This window comes from Egretta garzetta, unplaced genomic scaffold (genome assembly GCF_000687185.1).
Source record: "Egretta garzetta isolate BGI_Z169 unplaced genomic scaffold, ASM68718v1 scaffold259, whole genome shotgun sequence".
Classification (NCBI taxonomy): domain Eukaryota; kingdom Metazoa; phylum Chordata; class Aves; order Pelecaniformes; family Ardeidae; genus Egretta; species Egretta garzetta.
Window position 1 is genome coordinate 3,497,259 of NW_009260770.1, and position 18,084 is coordinate 3,515,342.

The 18,084-nt window shown below is 40.0% G+C and overlaps 1 protein-coding gene across 1 annotated transcript in view; it reads right to left on the bottom strand.

Annotated features, from left to right (window-relative positions):
- Window positions 1-8,991: 8,991 nt before the first annotated feature.
- The window catches only part of VAPA (VAMP associated protein A), a 24,669-nt gene continuing 15,576 nt past the window's right edge, over window positions 8,992-18,084 (bottom strand). The window contains exons 4-7 of the mRNA XM_009646211.2: window positions 16,195-16,298; window positions 14,070-14,150; window positions 10,887-11,063; window positions 8,992-9,938 (exon numbers count right to left, since the gene is read on the bottom strand). Of these exons, the coding sequence (XP_009644506.2) occupies window positions 9,780-9,938; window positions 10,887-11,063; window positions 14,070-14,150; window positions 16,195-16,298 (521 nt within the window). The 3' untranslated portion in view covers window positions 8,992-9,779. The remainder of the gene's footprint in view (window positions 9,939-10,886; window positions 11,064-14,069; window positions 14,151-16,194; window positions 16,299-18,084) is intronic.

The window sequence follows — 18,084 nt, forward strand, 5'->3', positions numbered from 1 at the left end:
TCCAAAACCACAAGCGGTAGGGGAGCGGGGACACCCAAACCAGCCAAGCTTTAGCGGTTCAAGCCCCCTTGGTGGAGAACGGTAAGCAGCGGCAGGGCTCCAGCCGAACAGAGGCTGGGCCCGCCTTCCCCCGGCCCGGTTACCGCAATTAGTTTAGGCCCCTTGGAGAGGGCAGGGTGGTAACTGAGGAGCAGCACCATCATCTCTCATGGAAGACAGGAATGGGCACCCACTGGGGCCTGGGTAGCCAGGGCACAGGAAGAGGAAAGGTGCCCTGGTCCTGCAGACAGTTTCTCTACTGAGCCCGTGGTTTCAGCAAGCAGAAAATAAAACACGCGCCGCGTCTTTTAAAGGTATTTTTGCATGTCTTCCCTGAGGACCAGGCTAACGCTGTCATTTCATCCCAGGTGATGCGCTCTCCTCACCAGAGGAGCACACCATCCGTGGGAGCGGTAACAATAAATGGAATTAGGGGAACGATACTCGGAATAAATCTGAAGTCAGGCTTTCAAGAGTTGAGAAGCGCCAAAACAAAGCTTTGCCCCTGCGGCCTTCGCTGCAGCCCCTTCCACATGCCCGGTGCCATCAGATCTGGGCAAAACTTTTTGACCTATACAGTATGCGCTAAAGAAATCTCCTCTCCACCCTCTGTAAAGGATATCGGGGAAACAATTGCATGGTCTAAACTGTACTGACCATTGCTGCAGGTTTTGTTTTAAATTAATACTAGAAGGAAAATACTATTACTAAACGGTAAAATTTGCATTGCTTCAACATATTCTCATCTGTCAAAAAATGTGGCAACTGGAAAACATAATGAGATATATATACACACACAGAGCTCATATGCAAGTACTTTATTACTGGAATTACCAAAATTTTTAATGAGTAGTATCACACATTCACTCAAACTCTTCTAAGAGCTACATAAACTCTCAAATACACTATATACGCTAAAAAATATTACTACATTTTGACAGTCTAATTTTAAATCTTAGACTATTATTGGCTCACCCTAATTATAAAAGCAAGCGCTTTAGCTTCCATGATTCCAGCCAGGAAGGAGATAGGAGATAACTATCAATGTATAGCTACATGAAAGGCAGCAGCACACCTGCCTTAGTGGCCATCAGGCATGAGACTGGGAAGGATTTCCTGTAAAAACAGCTTAATTTCTTTAGATCTAAAAATGCTTTTGCATTGACAGCTGAGATCTTTGCACTTCAAGAAAGCAGCAGCAAATGCTTCTGGATGTTGGAAATTCACCTTGTGTCAGCATCCTCCTGCTTATGCCTCCTGGTTCTCTCTGAAGGTCTCAAATGAATACTTGCAGAAGCTCAGAGTGCATTTGGGAGAGGGTTTTGGACAAGATGGCTCCTATTTGGCAATGAAGGAAGTGTTTCTGCACCCAGCCACTCCAAAAACTAGCAATTTTTAAGTAGCTCGAAAATTGGTAACAGCTAAATGAGGAAAATGGGTTAGCAGAGGCAACTGAAGCACTTACAAACATATGACACAACATAAAGTCCTACAGTAACCCAGTCTGCTGTAACCACCAGTTTGCATATAGGCACCCCAGAAAAATTCCTGTTTCACAAATCAGATGTGAACACAAATGTACACACACACACACCAGTTTTGCGTAACCCTATTATTATGCCTGCCCACAGGGCAATTACTGTTTGTCTGGCTCACCTAATGAGCCGCGCTGCAAGTGCAGAGCGCTGGAGGACTCGGGTCGTGCTTCGCTCCCTGCACCCTCGGAGCAGCAGCCAAGGAGACCAGGAGGCCCCTGGTCCATACGTTGCTGGAAATGTTTGATTAGCTGCTTCATCTCTACGCCTCGAGTTCCACAAATGCAACTTCTACATAGCTCTAGAAGGGGACTCATAAAAGCATAATTAGTTTATTTAAATTACTGGTCTAAGAGAAGCTTTGAGGTCAGTTACAGCTCCTCTGAAGATCAGACTCCTTCTCTCACCCATTTGCAATCATTAAATCACATTTCCCGAGTGCCCAAAGAGAGCAGGTTGGAGAAGTGAGGATGCATGCACGCAGGCTTATACTTTCTTCCAACTTTTCACATTTCTCACCCTATTATTTAGCGTTTTCTTGCATCACCTCCTTCCTGCCCCCAGGTAAACCAAGCTCCCGTCCCACCCCCGCACCTCCTCCATGAGCTTACTTGGGTGACAGCTCCAGTTGTCCCCCGCCGCGCCTGTTGACCTGCTCCCTTGCAAGAGGCTCGTCTCTCACCCGTGTTGCTGACAAGCGCTGAGCTGCCGGCGGGCGGTGCCGGGGGACGCTGAGAGCCTGGCCAGCACTAACATGGCAAACAGCAGCAAGCACGACAGGTATCCTTCCAGCTCACCGTGCAGGCTTGCCCTGGATGGGAGCACCAATTTAAACGTCTTTCATCTCAGCTCTAATTTTCCTGTAATTGGAGGTAGCTGGTATCAGTGAAAATGTCAACCTCTCTGTCAAGCGTGGCTTGAATTAGATTTCAAATTCACACGGGGAGAAGCAGCAAGAAGATGCTGCAATCACATAAACCTTGTCTCTTTAAGAAGTTAGGTTTTTCCACAAATACGTTTGACCTTCCTTTGCCATTGTAATCTGGTTCCCGTGGAGGCAGGATGAAGAGATAATTTCACCTAATCAGGAAAGCAATCTGTCCTGATTTTCTCGAAGCTGGGACGTGAGATGAGAGGCCCAAGGGCTAAAGTATTTCAAGGTATTACGCAAGAAAGCAAAGTCTGAAAGCAGTACCATGGAGTTGAAGGCTGCATTGGAAAGCTGAGGTTAGACAATCCTGGGCATGAATACAATGCAAATCCTTCTCCTGGCACTCTCCTGTTTAGAAGACCAGTCACCATGTTTAAGGCTTTACACCCTGCAGCTGGAGAGAAGGCCCTGTTCCTGGAAAAGGCCACAGCAGTTTCCAGTGTATGTCTAGGAAGAAGGCAGCATGTACAGACCTTTCTAACAGCCCAGCTGTCCTGGGAAGACACAGCCCTCAACAAAGCCACTTCTGAAGCAGTTCCTCTTGCTCACAGAATCATTTAGGTTGGTTGGAAAAGACCCTTAAGATCACAGAACCCAACCATTAACCTAACACTGCCAAGTCCACCACTAAGCCATGTCCTTAAGTGCCACGACCATCTCTTCCTACTATACTCCCTTTTTCTTCACCTGACAGAAACCACTCCCCAGTTCCCACATGAGATGTGGAACAGGCGTCTTGTATTTATCATTTCAAAATTTTAAACCAACCTGAAGTGATTAAGGCAATCAAGGAAAATTAGCCACCACATGAGCTTCCACCTTCTATGAACCACTCCCTTCATTATCAAAGCTGTCACTCTTTGGTACCCCCGATGACAGCTCTAGAGGGCCACCTCTCTATTTGACCCATCTCTCTATTTGACCCAGGGTTCAAGCTTTGTTTTCTGTGGACTTTCCTCCTAAGCCCTTCCAAAACATGGTTCTGTAAACTAGACCGTCCTACATAATGATTTAAAGCAATGCTTCTCAACCATTAAGAAACAGATCGCAATCTTTATAATTAAGATAATTACCAGATCCTCATTATTAACATTCCTCAAACCAGCCCTCATACCAGTGCAGAGGTGTACTGCAGTCTGAAAAGGAGTAATAACAGCAAAGCGTTTACTAATTTTGAGTGAAAACACATCTGTGGATTTAACCTCTGAGTCTACTACTGCTACAGCTCCTTTGCTTGCAGGAGTCAAACAAGCTTAGGTTTTAAAAAAAGTCCTTGGCTCTTCTGAAGAAGTGCCTCCAAAAATCAGAGCATAGCTGTCCGTATCATCTGTATTTGGACTATCAAAGTAGCAACGGAAAAACATTTTGCCACTCCCATGGGTAGGAGCAATATATACCACCACTAACACAGTAGTTGTACAGATGTAGGGCTGTTCATTTACTTTCACTTGCGAAGTACAAACAGCACTGGCTCCACAAAAAATTTTCTGCCTGTTCAGCACTGCATCAGGAACAGAGGAGGCAACAGCTGCCTTTGGGAAGGTGCTTTAACAGCCTGTGAAAAATTTCCAAGGAACACAAAGCCGCATTTTGGAAACCCCAAAAAAAAAAAAAAAAAAGAGTGAGAGTCTTGAACAGGGCTCAAGGAAGGCTTGATGAGAAACAGGATGGAGCGTGTGCTAGAGAACAGGGGCTGTGCCTCAACCATCCATTCCCCATCATTTGTCCCAACATTTGTGCCTCAGTTTCCCCACCTCTAAAGGCAGGATAAGGCATCCTTACAAGGCAGACGGAGGCACTCACAAAGATCGCTATTTAATTACTACCCACTCTGGGAACAGCCCTGACACTGATCACCAGTGACTTCTCTCTCACCAGTGACTTCTCTCTGAATTCACCCATGCACGGGAACCTGCATCAGCAGTAGCAGAAAGATAAACTTCTAAGAATCTCCTTGTCATGGTTTAGCCCCAGCTGGCAATCAAGCACCATGCAGCCGCTCACTATTCCTCCCCTGCCACAGTGGGATGGAGGAGAGAATCAGACGGGCAAAAGTCAGAAAACTCGTGGGTTGAGATAAGAACAGTTTAATAATTGAAATAAAATAAAATATAATAATAAATTGTAGTGAAAAGGAAAACAAGAGGAACAAACCCCAAGAAAAACAAGTGACACAACCGTTCACCACCCACTGACCAACACCCAGCCCATCCCCGAGCAGCGATTGCTGCCCCTCAGCCAACTCCCCCCAGTTTATATCCTGAGCATGCTGTCATATAGTATGGAATGACCAGTTGGGGTCAACTGTCCCTGCTGTGCCCCCTCCCAGCTTCTTGTGCACCTGGCAGAGCAGGGGAAGCTAAAAAAATCCTTGCCTAGTGTAAGCACTGCTCAGCAAAAACTAAACCATCAGGGTGTTATCAACATTATTCTAGTACTAAATCCAAAACCCAGCGCTACACCAGCTACTGAGAAGAAAACTCTATCCCAGCTGAAACCAGGACAACCCTGAAATAATTATTCCCATACTATAGCAGTTTGGTTTTTTTTTTTTTTCAGAACTTGGATATGCAGACTAACTGAAAAAAAACCCAACCACCCTACTCACAATGCTTTTTTCTTATACACAAGTTTAAAAGGTAAGAATTAATAACTATTTCAGTCACCTTTCAATTATTTTTTCATTTATTTCAAGTGCCTGAGCTCAGACTGCTTAGCTATAATAGCTGTCTCTCACGCCTCTGTGCCTCGGTACTGTAACACCCTTGAAATCTTTTCTCAAGAAGAGAGAGGGGAAGAGCAGCATTCCACCACTGCCAGCAACAGAAGTAGCTACTGTATGAACAGGGATTCAGTACCCTGCTGGCAATGCCATCAACATACATAAACTGGTACCAAGCTTCAAATAAATAAAATGGCACTTTAACATGGGGGGGGAGATGCTTATACCACGATGTGGTGAAAACAAAACCTTTCATCCCCTACAAATTGTATTTCATCCAAATCAGTTCCTAGATCCCGTGCACCATGCAAACACATAAACCCCTTGTCCCAGGAAAAGAGGACAAGGTGCTGACCTTACCATCTAGCAGTAATGAGAAAGCCAGATAAAAGAGAAGAATCAATTGCTTTGCTTTTGCACCAGACCTCACTTCCACACAGCTATTTGTCACCTAGAGGGCAAATAAAGGTGATGACACCATCACTACCTCTGCTTACGCAGCCCTATCAGAATCGGGGAATTTTTCTTAAACATACGTAACCTGCATTCAAACAGAAAAACGCGACAGACCAGCTTCCACCATATACTTGCTGACGTTATTTGAGTGCCCCTGGGAAAGAAGTTCCGACAGGAAACAACGAAATCTGTCTCATTTAATCGTCGTTGGTTTCAGTCCTTCCTACAGGAGCTCAAACCCTTGTGAAAACTGCATTCAGTCTCCAACACTGAAGTGTGCCACGGAACTAAAGCTGCCACAGAAGCTCAAGATCAGCCAAGATGGAGCCTCCCCAGCAGGAGCGGGCAGTGCCACAGGGGGATGTGCCCTCCAGGACACACCCCGCAAGGCTGTTCCATAGGAACCAGCGTAGAAAAAGCAAAGTGGTGACCTCTTACAATCACAGCAACACGGCTAAGAAGAGGAGCTACAGAATTTCATCCCACCTATAACCACAAAGAGTTATTACAGTCGATGTTTGGTAGGGTCGCTCTGTAACTGCGTAGCGCTCATTCCATCTTTTGCCACTGACTGAAGCAAGCATTTGCCCTGGCAAGACAGTTCAAGCTTAAGGACCAAGGGACTCCAGAGAGGAAAAAGAAAACTCTTTGTCACAGCGACTGTTACGAATCTGACAAGCCATCAGCATTCTCAGTGTTGCCTCGATTCAGGCACCAGCTCTTCACCCCAACACCAAATCTTCACCCACGCCAGCTCCGGGCTCTTTACTAGCAGTACCTGGAAGCAGGGCAGTTACGCCACCTGTGAGGTGGACTAGACTCATCTCTTCACTGTCAGCAGCCTACAGAACGCACATAGCCAGGGAGAAGTTCCAAAATAAAAAGGACACTACTACGTTTTTCATGGTTTATTAACACTTCAGCTTTTAATATCTTTGAAGAAGGCCTGAAAGATAAGTTTTGCTTATTGACTTTGTCTCTTCCCCTTTGGCAAAATGTCACCTTCCACCTCCTCCCTCCACCCTCGCCTCCCAAGAGGATAATAAGGATAACTCCTCCCAAGTTTCAAGCTAGTGTTTGGTTACTTCTTATATGTAAAACGGTTTCAATCATAGCAGCAGAAACATGCAAGCCTCGGCAACTGTGTTTGTCAACAGCTTTTAGAGAATGAGCAGAAGTGCACAAACAACTTGTGCATTGACACAAATAACTTCTTAAATGAACTTCATATATATATATATATTTTTTTTTTAAAGTGGCTTAAATTTGGTGCGCAGAATTACTACAGAAGCTGTATCTTCTATTTCACCAGGCTTCCCCCCCTCCCCAAACCATCATACTACCCTTTTTTAAAGTGCTATATTCATAAAAACTTTAAAATAGTACTCTGATACTGTATATTTGTTCCATCTTGCCCTTCCAAGAAATCAGAAGAGCAAACTGCAATGCATATTTAACTGAAGATACACATTTAGCCTCACGTGGCTTTATGGGCATCGTTGCCTGATCATATCACCAGGAGCAGTGGAGACTGTATTTCCCCGTGCTTACATACACAGGTAACCAGGCAAACAAAGCAAGAAGTTTTAACCATTTCAGGATCAAAGACAAACAATTTAATCCATATTACATAATTCACTGAATACAGTTGATCTCATCCAAAGTGACTCCTGAGAGCAAAATAGTTTTAGCATTACATTTTATATACAGCTATGAAGGGATTACTGGAAACCACAACAGTCTCCTTATACCATGAGTAAGTACACTGGTTACAAGACCACTGCACACTTTCACTTTGAAGACATTACTTAAGTCATGACCAAGTTTTACCACCACCTGTTTGTTATTTATGAAAGAAGTTATTTCAATCTGATTTTGTCATTATTTTTACCTTATTTCTGCTGCCAGACATCAAAACTGAGTCACCTGCATTGAGCAATGACTCCTTTTTCTGCTCTCGAGTCCCGAAAATGCTAGCTACCCTTGAGAACCTCCATACGCTATGCTGTAAACATTAAGTTCTTCCAGAGGATTTTCCCCCCTGCCCCGCCTTCAGCACAGGAATGGCTGCTCTGTCTGAAGCAAACTACATCCTGCATACTATTGCTTTCATTATTTTCCATGTAATCAGTTTGGAACAGGCTTTGAAAGTTTGATGTGGCAATGTTCTGTTAGAGGGAAAGAAAGGAAAAAAAAAAAAAAAGTCAGGAGAATTACACCATTCTGAACCAGCGGAACCAAAATAATCAAGACCTTAACATAATTTTTCCAGTCACTGGGGTGGAAGGAGTCTTGAATGCAGACACCGGAACAAGTAATTGGAAACATCTGTGCTTGCATGCTTAAGTGAAAAGATAAGCAGTATTTGCATTTTCTTCATCATCTTCCTTGCACATATGCAAGATTTTATAAAAAAGTTTATCATAGAGAGCAATGACAGAACATGATGTAATTATAGTTTTCTTTTTTTAAAAAAAGCACTAGAAATCAAAGGCAACCAAGATAACGTACATCTTCTCCAGAACATTTTTCTCAGCTACATAAGGTGTGCATATACCCAGGTCTAACACACTTAGCTGCACCACATCAAGTCAAGCTGTCCAAGAGAATACACAATTTTGCTTACAGGAGTATATCCCTTCTGCAATTTTTCATTTTACAAGTAATTCCCTGTATTGGATTATGCTTAGTCAGAAGTACAGATAATATTTTGTTCCGATACTATTGTTTGGTTTTATGACATATTCAGAGATGAGGCAAGACATGAGATTAAGTGCAGGGAAGCATTTCAGACCCCCAAAAAACGCATTCTTTAAAACTTAGCTATACATGGTTAACACAGGTAGATCTGCCAAGAGTTGCATAAAAACGATTTTCGTTTTCAAAAGGTGAGCAACTGAGGCTCACTTGGCAAGTATCAACTCTTCTGCATCACCAAATTCACTATGGGTGTCTGAATCATTCAAATTGCAGTTTTGAATATGTGCTAAAACAGAATTACAAACTGAGCAAGTTAGTATATGTGAATTAGGTATTCTTATGAAATCAAAGAATAATGTTGACTCCTGGAAGACACCCAGAAGATCCAAAGATGGAACAGAAGGTTGATTATTACACTCCCGCACAATCCAAGCAGATTGTTAATACATTCAAAACATTCATGTCTGGTATTTGTACCTGCTGGATATCCAAATTATTCTGTCCCAAAACAAGTTTGATAACCATCCCCTCTGTAGCTGAAAGCAGCCAGAAAACAATTCATCTTTTTAAACAAATGGAATGGAAACCTTCCCCCCCTCCCCGCCCCAAGCTTCAATTACAACAGTCTAAGCCAGAGACTTAAGCAAATAAACTTCAAAAGAGCCATTTGTTACAAGTAGCAAATTACCATGAACAATGAACTTGTTAGGAATCCCTTCTAGAAGTACGACACACACAAACAGGCTACCCAGCAGAAAAATCTGTTAACGATTTTATTTCTTTTGTAATGTTAAATATTATGGGACAGGATTGTAAGGATGAAGAACTCTCAACAATGCCTCACAAGGGATAAGAAAGAAATTCTGCCATGGTATTAGCAAAGTAAGGTAAGGAGAAAATTTACACAGTAAGAGGCACCATTTCCCCCACAATACCTCTTGTCGTATTCCTGAATGAGTGGGATTAGCAATCTAATAAATCATTTTTCAAGAGGTAACAGCAACAGATAAAATTTTAAAGGATTATTAAAATAACATTTACAAGACTCTGAACAATTTTTGAATTCTTATTAAAATCACAGAAAGAAAGAACAATTCTTTATTTATGAATTTTCATAAAGGACTGACTGTGCAATTGACACCTGCTATTGATGACTTAATGTACAATTTTGTCCAGTAGCCGAACAGTTTGTCTTTTCAGATTGTGTTTTCTAACCGTGCGAGATCATTAAAGGCAAAGCCTGTTATGATGCTGTACACAAAAATGGCCACTGGGGCCATACTACCAATGAAGTGGTAGGTAAACAAATCTTTTTCTGGCCAAGAAGAAGAAAATAAAAAAAAAAAAAAAAAAAAAAAGGAAGCTGCATTTTGCATGCTTCTCTCACTCATTCTTTCTACAAGATGAACTTCCCTAGAAAGAATCCAATGAAAATGGCTGCAATTACAACAAGGAGTGAAGGAAGAGAATTAGAGCCGTTATCTCTGAGGGCCAAAGCTGTGGGTGATCCAGATTTATCCGAGTGTGCTACCTTTCTGAGCCTCAAGCCTTCATCCTGAGGGGAAAAAAAAAAAAAAAAACACAGATGGAAAAATATTTATGAATACATCTTCTTTACAATTGTAAAAACTGAACTCAAAGGCCAAATTTACTGGTGAACATTAAAATAAAGTTTAAAAAAAAAAAAACAAAACACCAAAACATTACACCACACCAAAATCCAAGATATGAACATAGCAAACCATAGTATTTCAAATAAGGACAGGTAATCCACTAGTCTCTCTCCATGCCCTGGTTAAGAAAGATTCTGAAATTCTTGCTAGGCAAAATGAAGATCCCTGCTTTTACTTACTACGTGTCAGAATTAAACAGCAGTAATTCCTTACTGTTAAAGAGAAACATCTGCTTTGTGTAGTGTTTCTCCAAATGTTCTAATGTCATCAGAACTACAGGTGTGTGGAGACAATTATTTCATGGTTCTTTAAAAGGCTACCGTGGCCAATGAAACCCAAAAGCAAACATATAGAAAAGTCACATATTGACAGGTTACTGAAATGGCACCTTTACATAAATGTAATGGAAAGTAGTGTTTGCTTACCTCCCCTGTGCAAACAATTGTTCTTGTTCACTAACAATTTGTGATACAGAATGTTACTGCTTTGGATGTCACTTACTCTTTCTTAATGAATAATAATGCACTTTTAATAAAGCTACTAATTCAGTATCTCAGATTTAGACTTAAAGTAACTAATACCACCTTAAATGGGACCATAAATCATGCAGTTTCAGTATCTCATATATGACAATCACGAAGTCTCAATCGCTGAGAAGTTCAAAATACACAGTATGTCCAGGACAGTAAAATCATATTACAAATCAATCTTGACATTCTAACAGTTGTATCTACTTTCTGGAATACACATCTATTGGCTTAATTACAAACCCGACCTTTCAATCAAGAAGAGTGAAGCCACTTGAATATAAACATAGAAGCAGAACTTACTCTCAGGTGCCGATTTTCATCTGTCAGCTTCATAATCTCTGCTTGAAGTCTTTTGCACTCCTCCACTAGCTTCCTTGTTTCAGTATCATTAAGTGAAACACTATGTGGTTTTGGCATCGGTCCATCCTGCTTAGACGTATTCAGTACTGGGGTGGGTTTGCTTGCATCTATATCATTCTACAAATATTAAGAATGACTTGAGAATTTTACTTACCTACAGAAAAATCATCCACAGCTTAAAATTGAAACAATCCAGTTACTAATATAGTTCAATGAAGTTTGTATTTACAGTAATCTGAGCAAAGACTTCTGTTCAATTCTGATTACCTCAAATATCAAAAAACAAGAGAAGACTGCACTGTTTACATTTAATACTACATGCTACTGAGACAAAAATTAATACTTTAGCAGCTTAACACCGACCCAGCAGGCATCCAAAAGATGGCATAAGATACAAACAGCATTTGAACTTGGGGGGGAAAAATAAAAGGAAGTAATCCTGCAAAAGTAAGAAACAAAACAAAATAAAAAGAAAACAGGTTGTGTCACAAACTAACATGAAGTATGTATGGGACAAATGTTTTGTACTTATGGCACCTCTTACTGAAGGAAAATAAAGTATTGCACAAACATGGAATTTAAATCTCACAGCACCTCTGAAATACACATTACTAATTCTGAATACAAGTGAAAAGTCACATAAAAAGCTGTGGAACAACCAAAAATAAAATTAAAAATCTAGTTCCCACAGCTCTGCTCAAAATATACAACGATATTCAGTACACATTAATAATACAGTGGATTCAGCTGTGGAGCCCAGGTTACCATCTGTGAAAACACAGCATTTGTATGGCAATACACTCAGCTCATATTCAGATTCAGACTTCCATATTCCTAGTTGCTTGGCTACACAGCTATGTCATTTAGACCACCACCATCTTTCAAAGTAGTCCAAGGTAAGTCGTAAATGTAACAAAATCTATTAACAGGTAAACACGCCTACGTAATATCCAAGCAACTAAAAAAAAAAAAGTGTAAGAATTTTAGTTCCTATGCAAGTAGCAGTTATTTGGTCTACAGCATCTACTTGCACTTTACATTTTTTGCAATGCAGCCACAGATAGCCTAAAGGCCAGATCCTGCTACTCCACACAGGTACTCCTAACTGGATTTTAAAAGGCCAACATATTTATACCATGAGTAAGCAGATTGGGATCTGTTGCTTTTTTAATTGGTTTGCTAGCTGAACTGAATTCCATTAGCAGCACTGAAACTTCACTAAAGACCTAAGACTTATCTCCCTGGAACAAACCTCCTTCTGATGTTTGACCCCACTGACTGGTTTCTTCATGTCAGTCTTCTGGCTGTGACTGGTAGGCATGAGAAGAAAGTTGTTGCTGACTGGAGCAAAATACTTGTGTCCTGGTGTAGGTATACCCTGAGGTGGCAGGTGAGGCTTACCCTCAGGATTTGGCAGATTTCACATTGCCAGGTTTAAGGGATTGACTAAATCAACTGATACAGCAGGGTTTTGCAACCCTATGCTGCTACTCAGAAAAATACAAATACTATGTATAGCCAATACTGTGAGGATATCACATTAAAGAAAGTACAAAAGAAGGGAGTTTTGTATAATCCACTACATTGTACATTTTACAAAATTAAAAACAAGTATAATTTTTCTAATATCTAAGATGTAATTTAATAAGAAGATAAAAAACACAGGAAGTAGACAACTAAGTGCCTTGATAATAAATGCTTAACCTTTACAGTTTTAGCATTTAACACACACTCAGGTAGCTTACACTTGAATAAAAAGCTGCATCTCATAAACTAGCCTTTACCAAAGAAAAAAACCAAAACAAACCCAAAAAACCACCCAAACCATTATGCTGACATCAAGTCTGAAAAATATCTTTACATTGCACTCCAAAAAAACTGTATTAAGTGCAAAGACAGCTATTGGCCAGCTAGCAGCCTTCACTGAGACCCTTTATGCATGTAAATAATGAAATGGATTTTACATGCATGGATTCATGCTACTTCCCCCCAACATGCCTCACAGACTACTGTAAAAAGTGGACAGTACTAACAAGAAAGGTCAAGGCCATAATAAAGTGAGTACGGTTGCTTACAGAAATCCTACTTTAGCACTCTAATTCACAACACTAAAAGCTGCACCAAAAAAAAAAAAAAAAAAATACCCAAACCCCAAAGCACCAAAAAAAAAAAACAAACCCAAACCCAAAAACCCCCCAAACCCAAAAAAAAAAGCTGCACCAAAAAAAAAAAAAAAAATACCCAAACCCCAAAGCTGCACCAAAAAAAAAAAACCAACCCAAACCCCAAAACCCCCCAAAGCCTAAACAACCCAGAATACACAGTATTAAGATTCCATAAATCAGAATTTCAAGTATGAGGGTAAAAAAAAAGGCTAATGCATAAGAATTTAGTCATATTCTGCAAAAATTCTAGGTAACTGACAGTTAACTATCATTCCAAGTATCAGACAACAGAGAACAGACATCTTCAGTCTATATACAACGAAACTGTCATCTCCTACACAATTGGAACAGATTTTGTCTGAAGGCAAGAGCATGAAAGAGGTAATGGGTTTTTTTGTTTTGTAGTATTATCTGTCTTTACCACTACCTTAAAAAATGCATCTAGGATTCCCAAAGCATGCATTGATTTCTAATCAGTACTTCCTTTTCTAATTCAGCTGAATTACAATCAGCTGAAACAATTTTTAAAATTGAAAAGCATTTAATTCTTTAAAAAGCAAACGATGCAATTCACTTTTCACCGTATGCAGTATTGAAATTTTTTTTTATCTGACAGCAATAAAATGCTAAAGCAAATCAATAATAAAAATAACAAAAGGATAATAACTTTTGGCACTAGTCTCCATTGCTGGAGGTTTTTTTAAGATGCAGTTGGACAGGGTGCTCCCTCTCCGATGAAATGTTAGACCAGATGGTATTTCAAGGCCCCTTTCAATCTGGGCTGTTCTATGATTCTATGAATCCTTGAAAATTTATATACTGAACACCCCTTCTGTCTAATTTAGTACAAATTCCTACAAGCCATTTAATCACCAAATCCATCAGGTTTAAAAAAAAACCTCAAAAATTTCAAAACAAATGTCAGTGTATGACAGTTTCTTACTCTTTTCTTACTTACCAGTTTATCATTTTCATTGGGCATTTCAAACACACATCTCAATTTGGAGTCCATTAACTCATCAGGTTTTGCTTCTTTCCACTAAGACGAAAATTAATACAATTACTTAAGATGCCAAATGCATGCCAACATCTGAACAGTTCATAAGCTTGCTTTTAGTACCTGCCTCCTATGTAGCTCAATACTGTCCTTACCCTAGCTGCAATTTTCAGACTTGCTTCTAAACAATATTTTTTTGTTCACTCTGACTGCTGCGAAGTAATGAAAGCTAGAAATGGTCTGGAAATGGAAATGAGTAAGTTGAATGCAAGGATGGATCCAGGGTTTGTAGGGGATAGGGAGGGGACAATACAACGGTTCCTTTAACACACAGTGAGGAACAAGTTACCATCTGAGTTCATTTAAGAACAAAGTTCTAGTCCTACCACTCCTTGGTAAGTGTACTCCTTATGTCCCATCTTGGAAGCACCAATTTTAAACAAAAGATTGAAAGACACCTTTTAGTGACCCTGTATTTAATTCCAGAGAAAATTTCTTTAGTTCTTCATATTTAACCACTTTTTAAGCACTTCCTCCTTTTACTACATAATACACTACAATTTGGGCCTAGAGAACTTTTCAAAGCTGTTTATAAAAAACATTTTAAATTCCAATGGTTATCAATATATGTCAATAATTGTGAAATACGCTGGAATCTCTCTCCTCAACTGACAATTAACTTCCAAACCATACACTTCATGGAGTTGCTTTAAATCTTTAGGCTCAGAGACTGATCTAAAGTCTGCAGCAATTTTTCCAGCAATAGATCCTCTGAAGTTAGTTACCTTAGAATTGCAGATCTTACAGACTTAGAATATCCAGGCTTTTCATAACATCCTTCCCTTTTTTGTTTGTTTGTTTGTTTTCAGTGGCATTAGTTGTACACTAACTTATAACTACAATTACCAATTTTCTGCAAGATCTGTTTCTCAGTATTCTATACCTGAACACACTTAAGAAGCAGTTATTTGAAACATGTTTCTAAAGTGGATTTTTATATCCTCACCAAATAGTTAATGCTTCACTTACCACACATAACCAAGAGCTACCAGAGCATATTAAGAAAAGGTAAACCAGACCAACAGTGAAGAGAGATGTTAACTTTCTAGCTACTTGTCTCAAAAGCTTAACAAAATCTAAAAGGTTTTCCACTGTTTCCAGTGAAGAGTGATGCCACAGCAGTCTTTGCCTTCCTATAAGGGGACAGAGCCTAAACCTGCAAAGGTCTAATGGATTTCAGTAATTTATAAAACCTCATCTCTATCCTTTGTTTCCCCTCTCCTCCTCTGACTTGAGTGAACATTGAACGTAACTGTGTAAACTCAGGCATTCCTTAAAACAGCCTCTAGAGACAGAAGCCTGTGCATCATTCCCCTCCACCTTAATACACATGCTTATGGGAGTCCATGTACACCCTAAAGGGCATGTTCTGACAACTAAAGGCTTCTTTCCCATTGCTGCCAGCTTGTAACACCAGAAACAGCTGTCCTTACTTCTGAAGTAACAAGCACAAACCTAAATATCTTCCTTCTGGATCTTTCATCAGACCAATCCTGCCTAAGAACTGAATCTACAACAGTTCTGTTAAAACAGAAAATAAAACTATCATTTGTGCTATGTTTAGCCACTTGGTATCTTGTAGAGAGACATAGCTTAGTCTTCCAAATATTTTAATTCATTATAATCCCATTCAACACTTCACTTAAACACTTTTCAGACCAAATGCACCCATTTCATACAGCTTCAGGCTTGTGCTCTAAGTGTACTCATCATTCCTTCAAATACAATCTGTTTATCCCCTTCAGATTAGCTGCATATAAGGTACAACACGCCCATATTTTAACACTGAACTGACTTTACCTTAGATTCACTACTATTTCATTCAATCAGTTCACTAGGTGAGAGTTCTAAGAACTGAGCTTGTATTTAATATTAAAAACCCTGAATCACTTATGGAAGTCATACTTGTTTGGAGAAAACCCAATACTTCTCCAAAAATAAACTGCAAAAACATGATTCCTTTACACTTAAGCCTGAATTTTTAAGGAAAAAAAAATACAAGTCATTTTACTCCATTTTTACTTACCACTGCCTCCATATCTGAAATATTTGGTGGTGCATAGGTTGTTTGTACCATAAACTTGTGTTTACTCTTCTCGTTTGGGTCATAATCAAAAGGCTGCAGCATTACTGTTCAAAAAATAAAGCATAAAACCGTGATTCTTCAGCCAATCACTGTAACAAGCATGCTATCCACTTTAAATTTGCTTCTCGCTGAACAGACACTGAAAGTTAAGATGCAAAGGCAGTGTTGAAAATTGAGCAGATATACACTGTAGCAGTAGTTACTGAGAGGAAAGACCTTAACAGTTTTTAAAAGGCTAGTGTGGCTGACATTATTATTTCTGTAATTACTATAGTTAAAAGACATTTCACATACAAGAATGAAAAAAAAGATCCTGCAAGACAGGCAAAAAAAACCCCAAGCAAACACCACAGGACTTTTCTTTGGAATAAACACATTTTATGATTAAGTGAATGCAAAGTTAAAAGAACTGTAGCACATGTTACGATAGTTACTCGGGGCTGGGGGGAAGAGAGAGAACCTACATTAGGTAGACCACCAACCAGTGGGGCAAGTAGAGCTGACTTCTAAAGATGTATTAATCCAAGCTTGGAGCAAAACTACTAAAATACTTCATTCAAACTACAGCTCCTATAGGAGGTAAAGCTGCCTGGGGCTTTAGTAATACATCCTTAAACTTAAAAAGTTATGTAATAACTACACCATACATTTTACTCAGGTTTTAACATTCTTAGCCGTAAGCCCAGTCTAGCAGTTAATATTTGTCCAAAGTACTCCAAAATCCAGCCACACACTTTAATTCTATGACAAGTTTGGGGCCTCCACTAGGTTTTACCAGCAAAGAAAGAGGGATGGGCTTCAAAATCAAATTCCCTGTAAAGGCAACTTTAAGTGAAACATTGACATAAAACTCATAATATCCATTCCTTGCATTTTATCTTTTGTATTTTCTTGCTGCATTTTCAGCTTTCAACATACTGTAATGCAGATTTTAAAAAAAGAAAAAAAACTTCTGGATGAAACCAAATGTTCTTTAAACATACTTTGTGCTACAAGTACCAGAGGTATAGCACGCAAGTGGTTCAGACCTTCTGAATGACAGCCTTTTTGCTGTCATTTCAGCTTTCCAAAGTTGAAAACTCTGTTGGTCAAGAACAGAAATTCATGTTTCTGAAGTTATTATTTTGAAGTGCACACAAGCTCAGTGAAAAAAATTACATCACTGACAGTATTTATAGCCTCCATTATTTCTATAGCACTACAATACCTTTAAATGAAAGCTTTAATTACAGAAGCATCCAAACTGTACAAGGCCATCGAGGAGAGACTGCATGTTTTTACACCAAACAGCGGTTGTCCAGGTCACCCTGGCACCATTATTTTGTGTGTGGTTTCTTTAGTTCAAAGGGACTGAAATAACACAATGTCTATAATACATAGAATCATAGAATGTTTTGGGTTGGAAGGGACCCCCTAGAGGTCATCTAGTCCAACCCCCCTGCAGTGAGCAGGGACACCACTAACTAGATCAGGCTGCTCAGAGCCCTGTCCAACCTGGTCTTGAAAGTTTCCAGGGATGGGGCCTCCACTACCTCTCTGGGCAACCTGTTCCAGTGTTTCACCACCCTCATTGTAAAGAATTTCTTCCTTAGATCTAGTCTAGACCTACCCTCCTTTAGTTTAAAACCATTACCCCTTGTCCTGACACAGCTGGCCCTACTAAAAAGATTTTCCCCATCTTTCCTATAGGTCCCCTTTAAGTACTGAAAGGCTGCAATCAGGTCTCCCCGCAGCCTTCTCTTCTCCAGGCTGAACAAGCCCAACTCTCTCAGCCTGTCCTCATAGGAGAGGTGCTCCAGCCCTCAGATCATTTTTGTGGCCCTCCTCTGG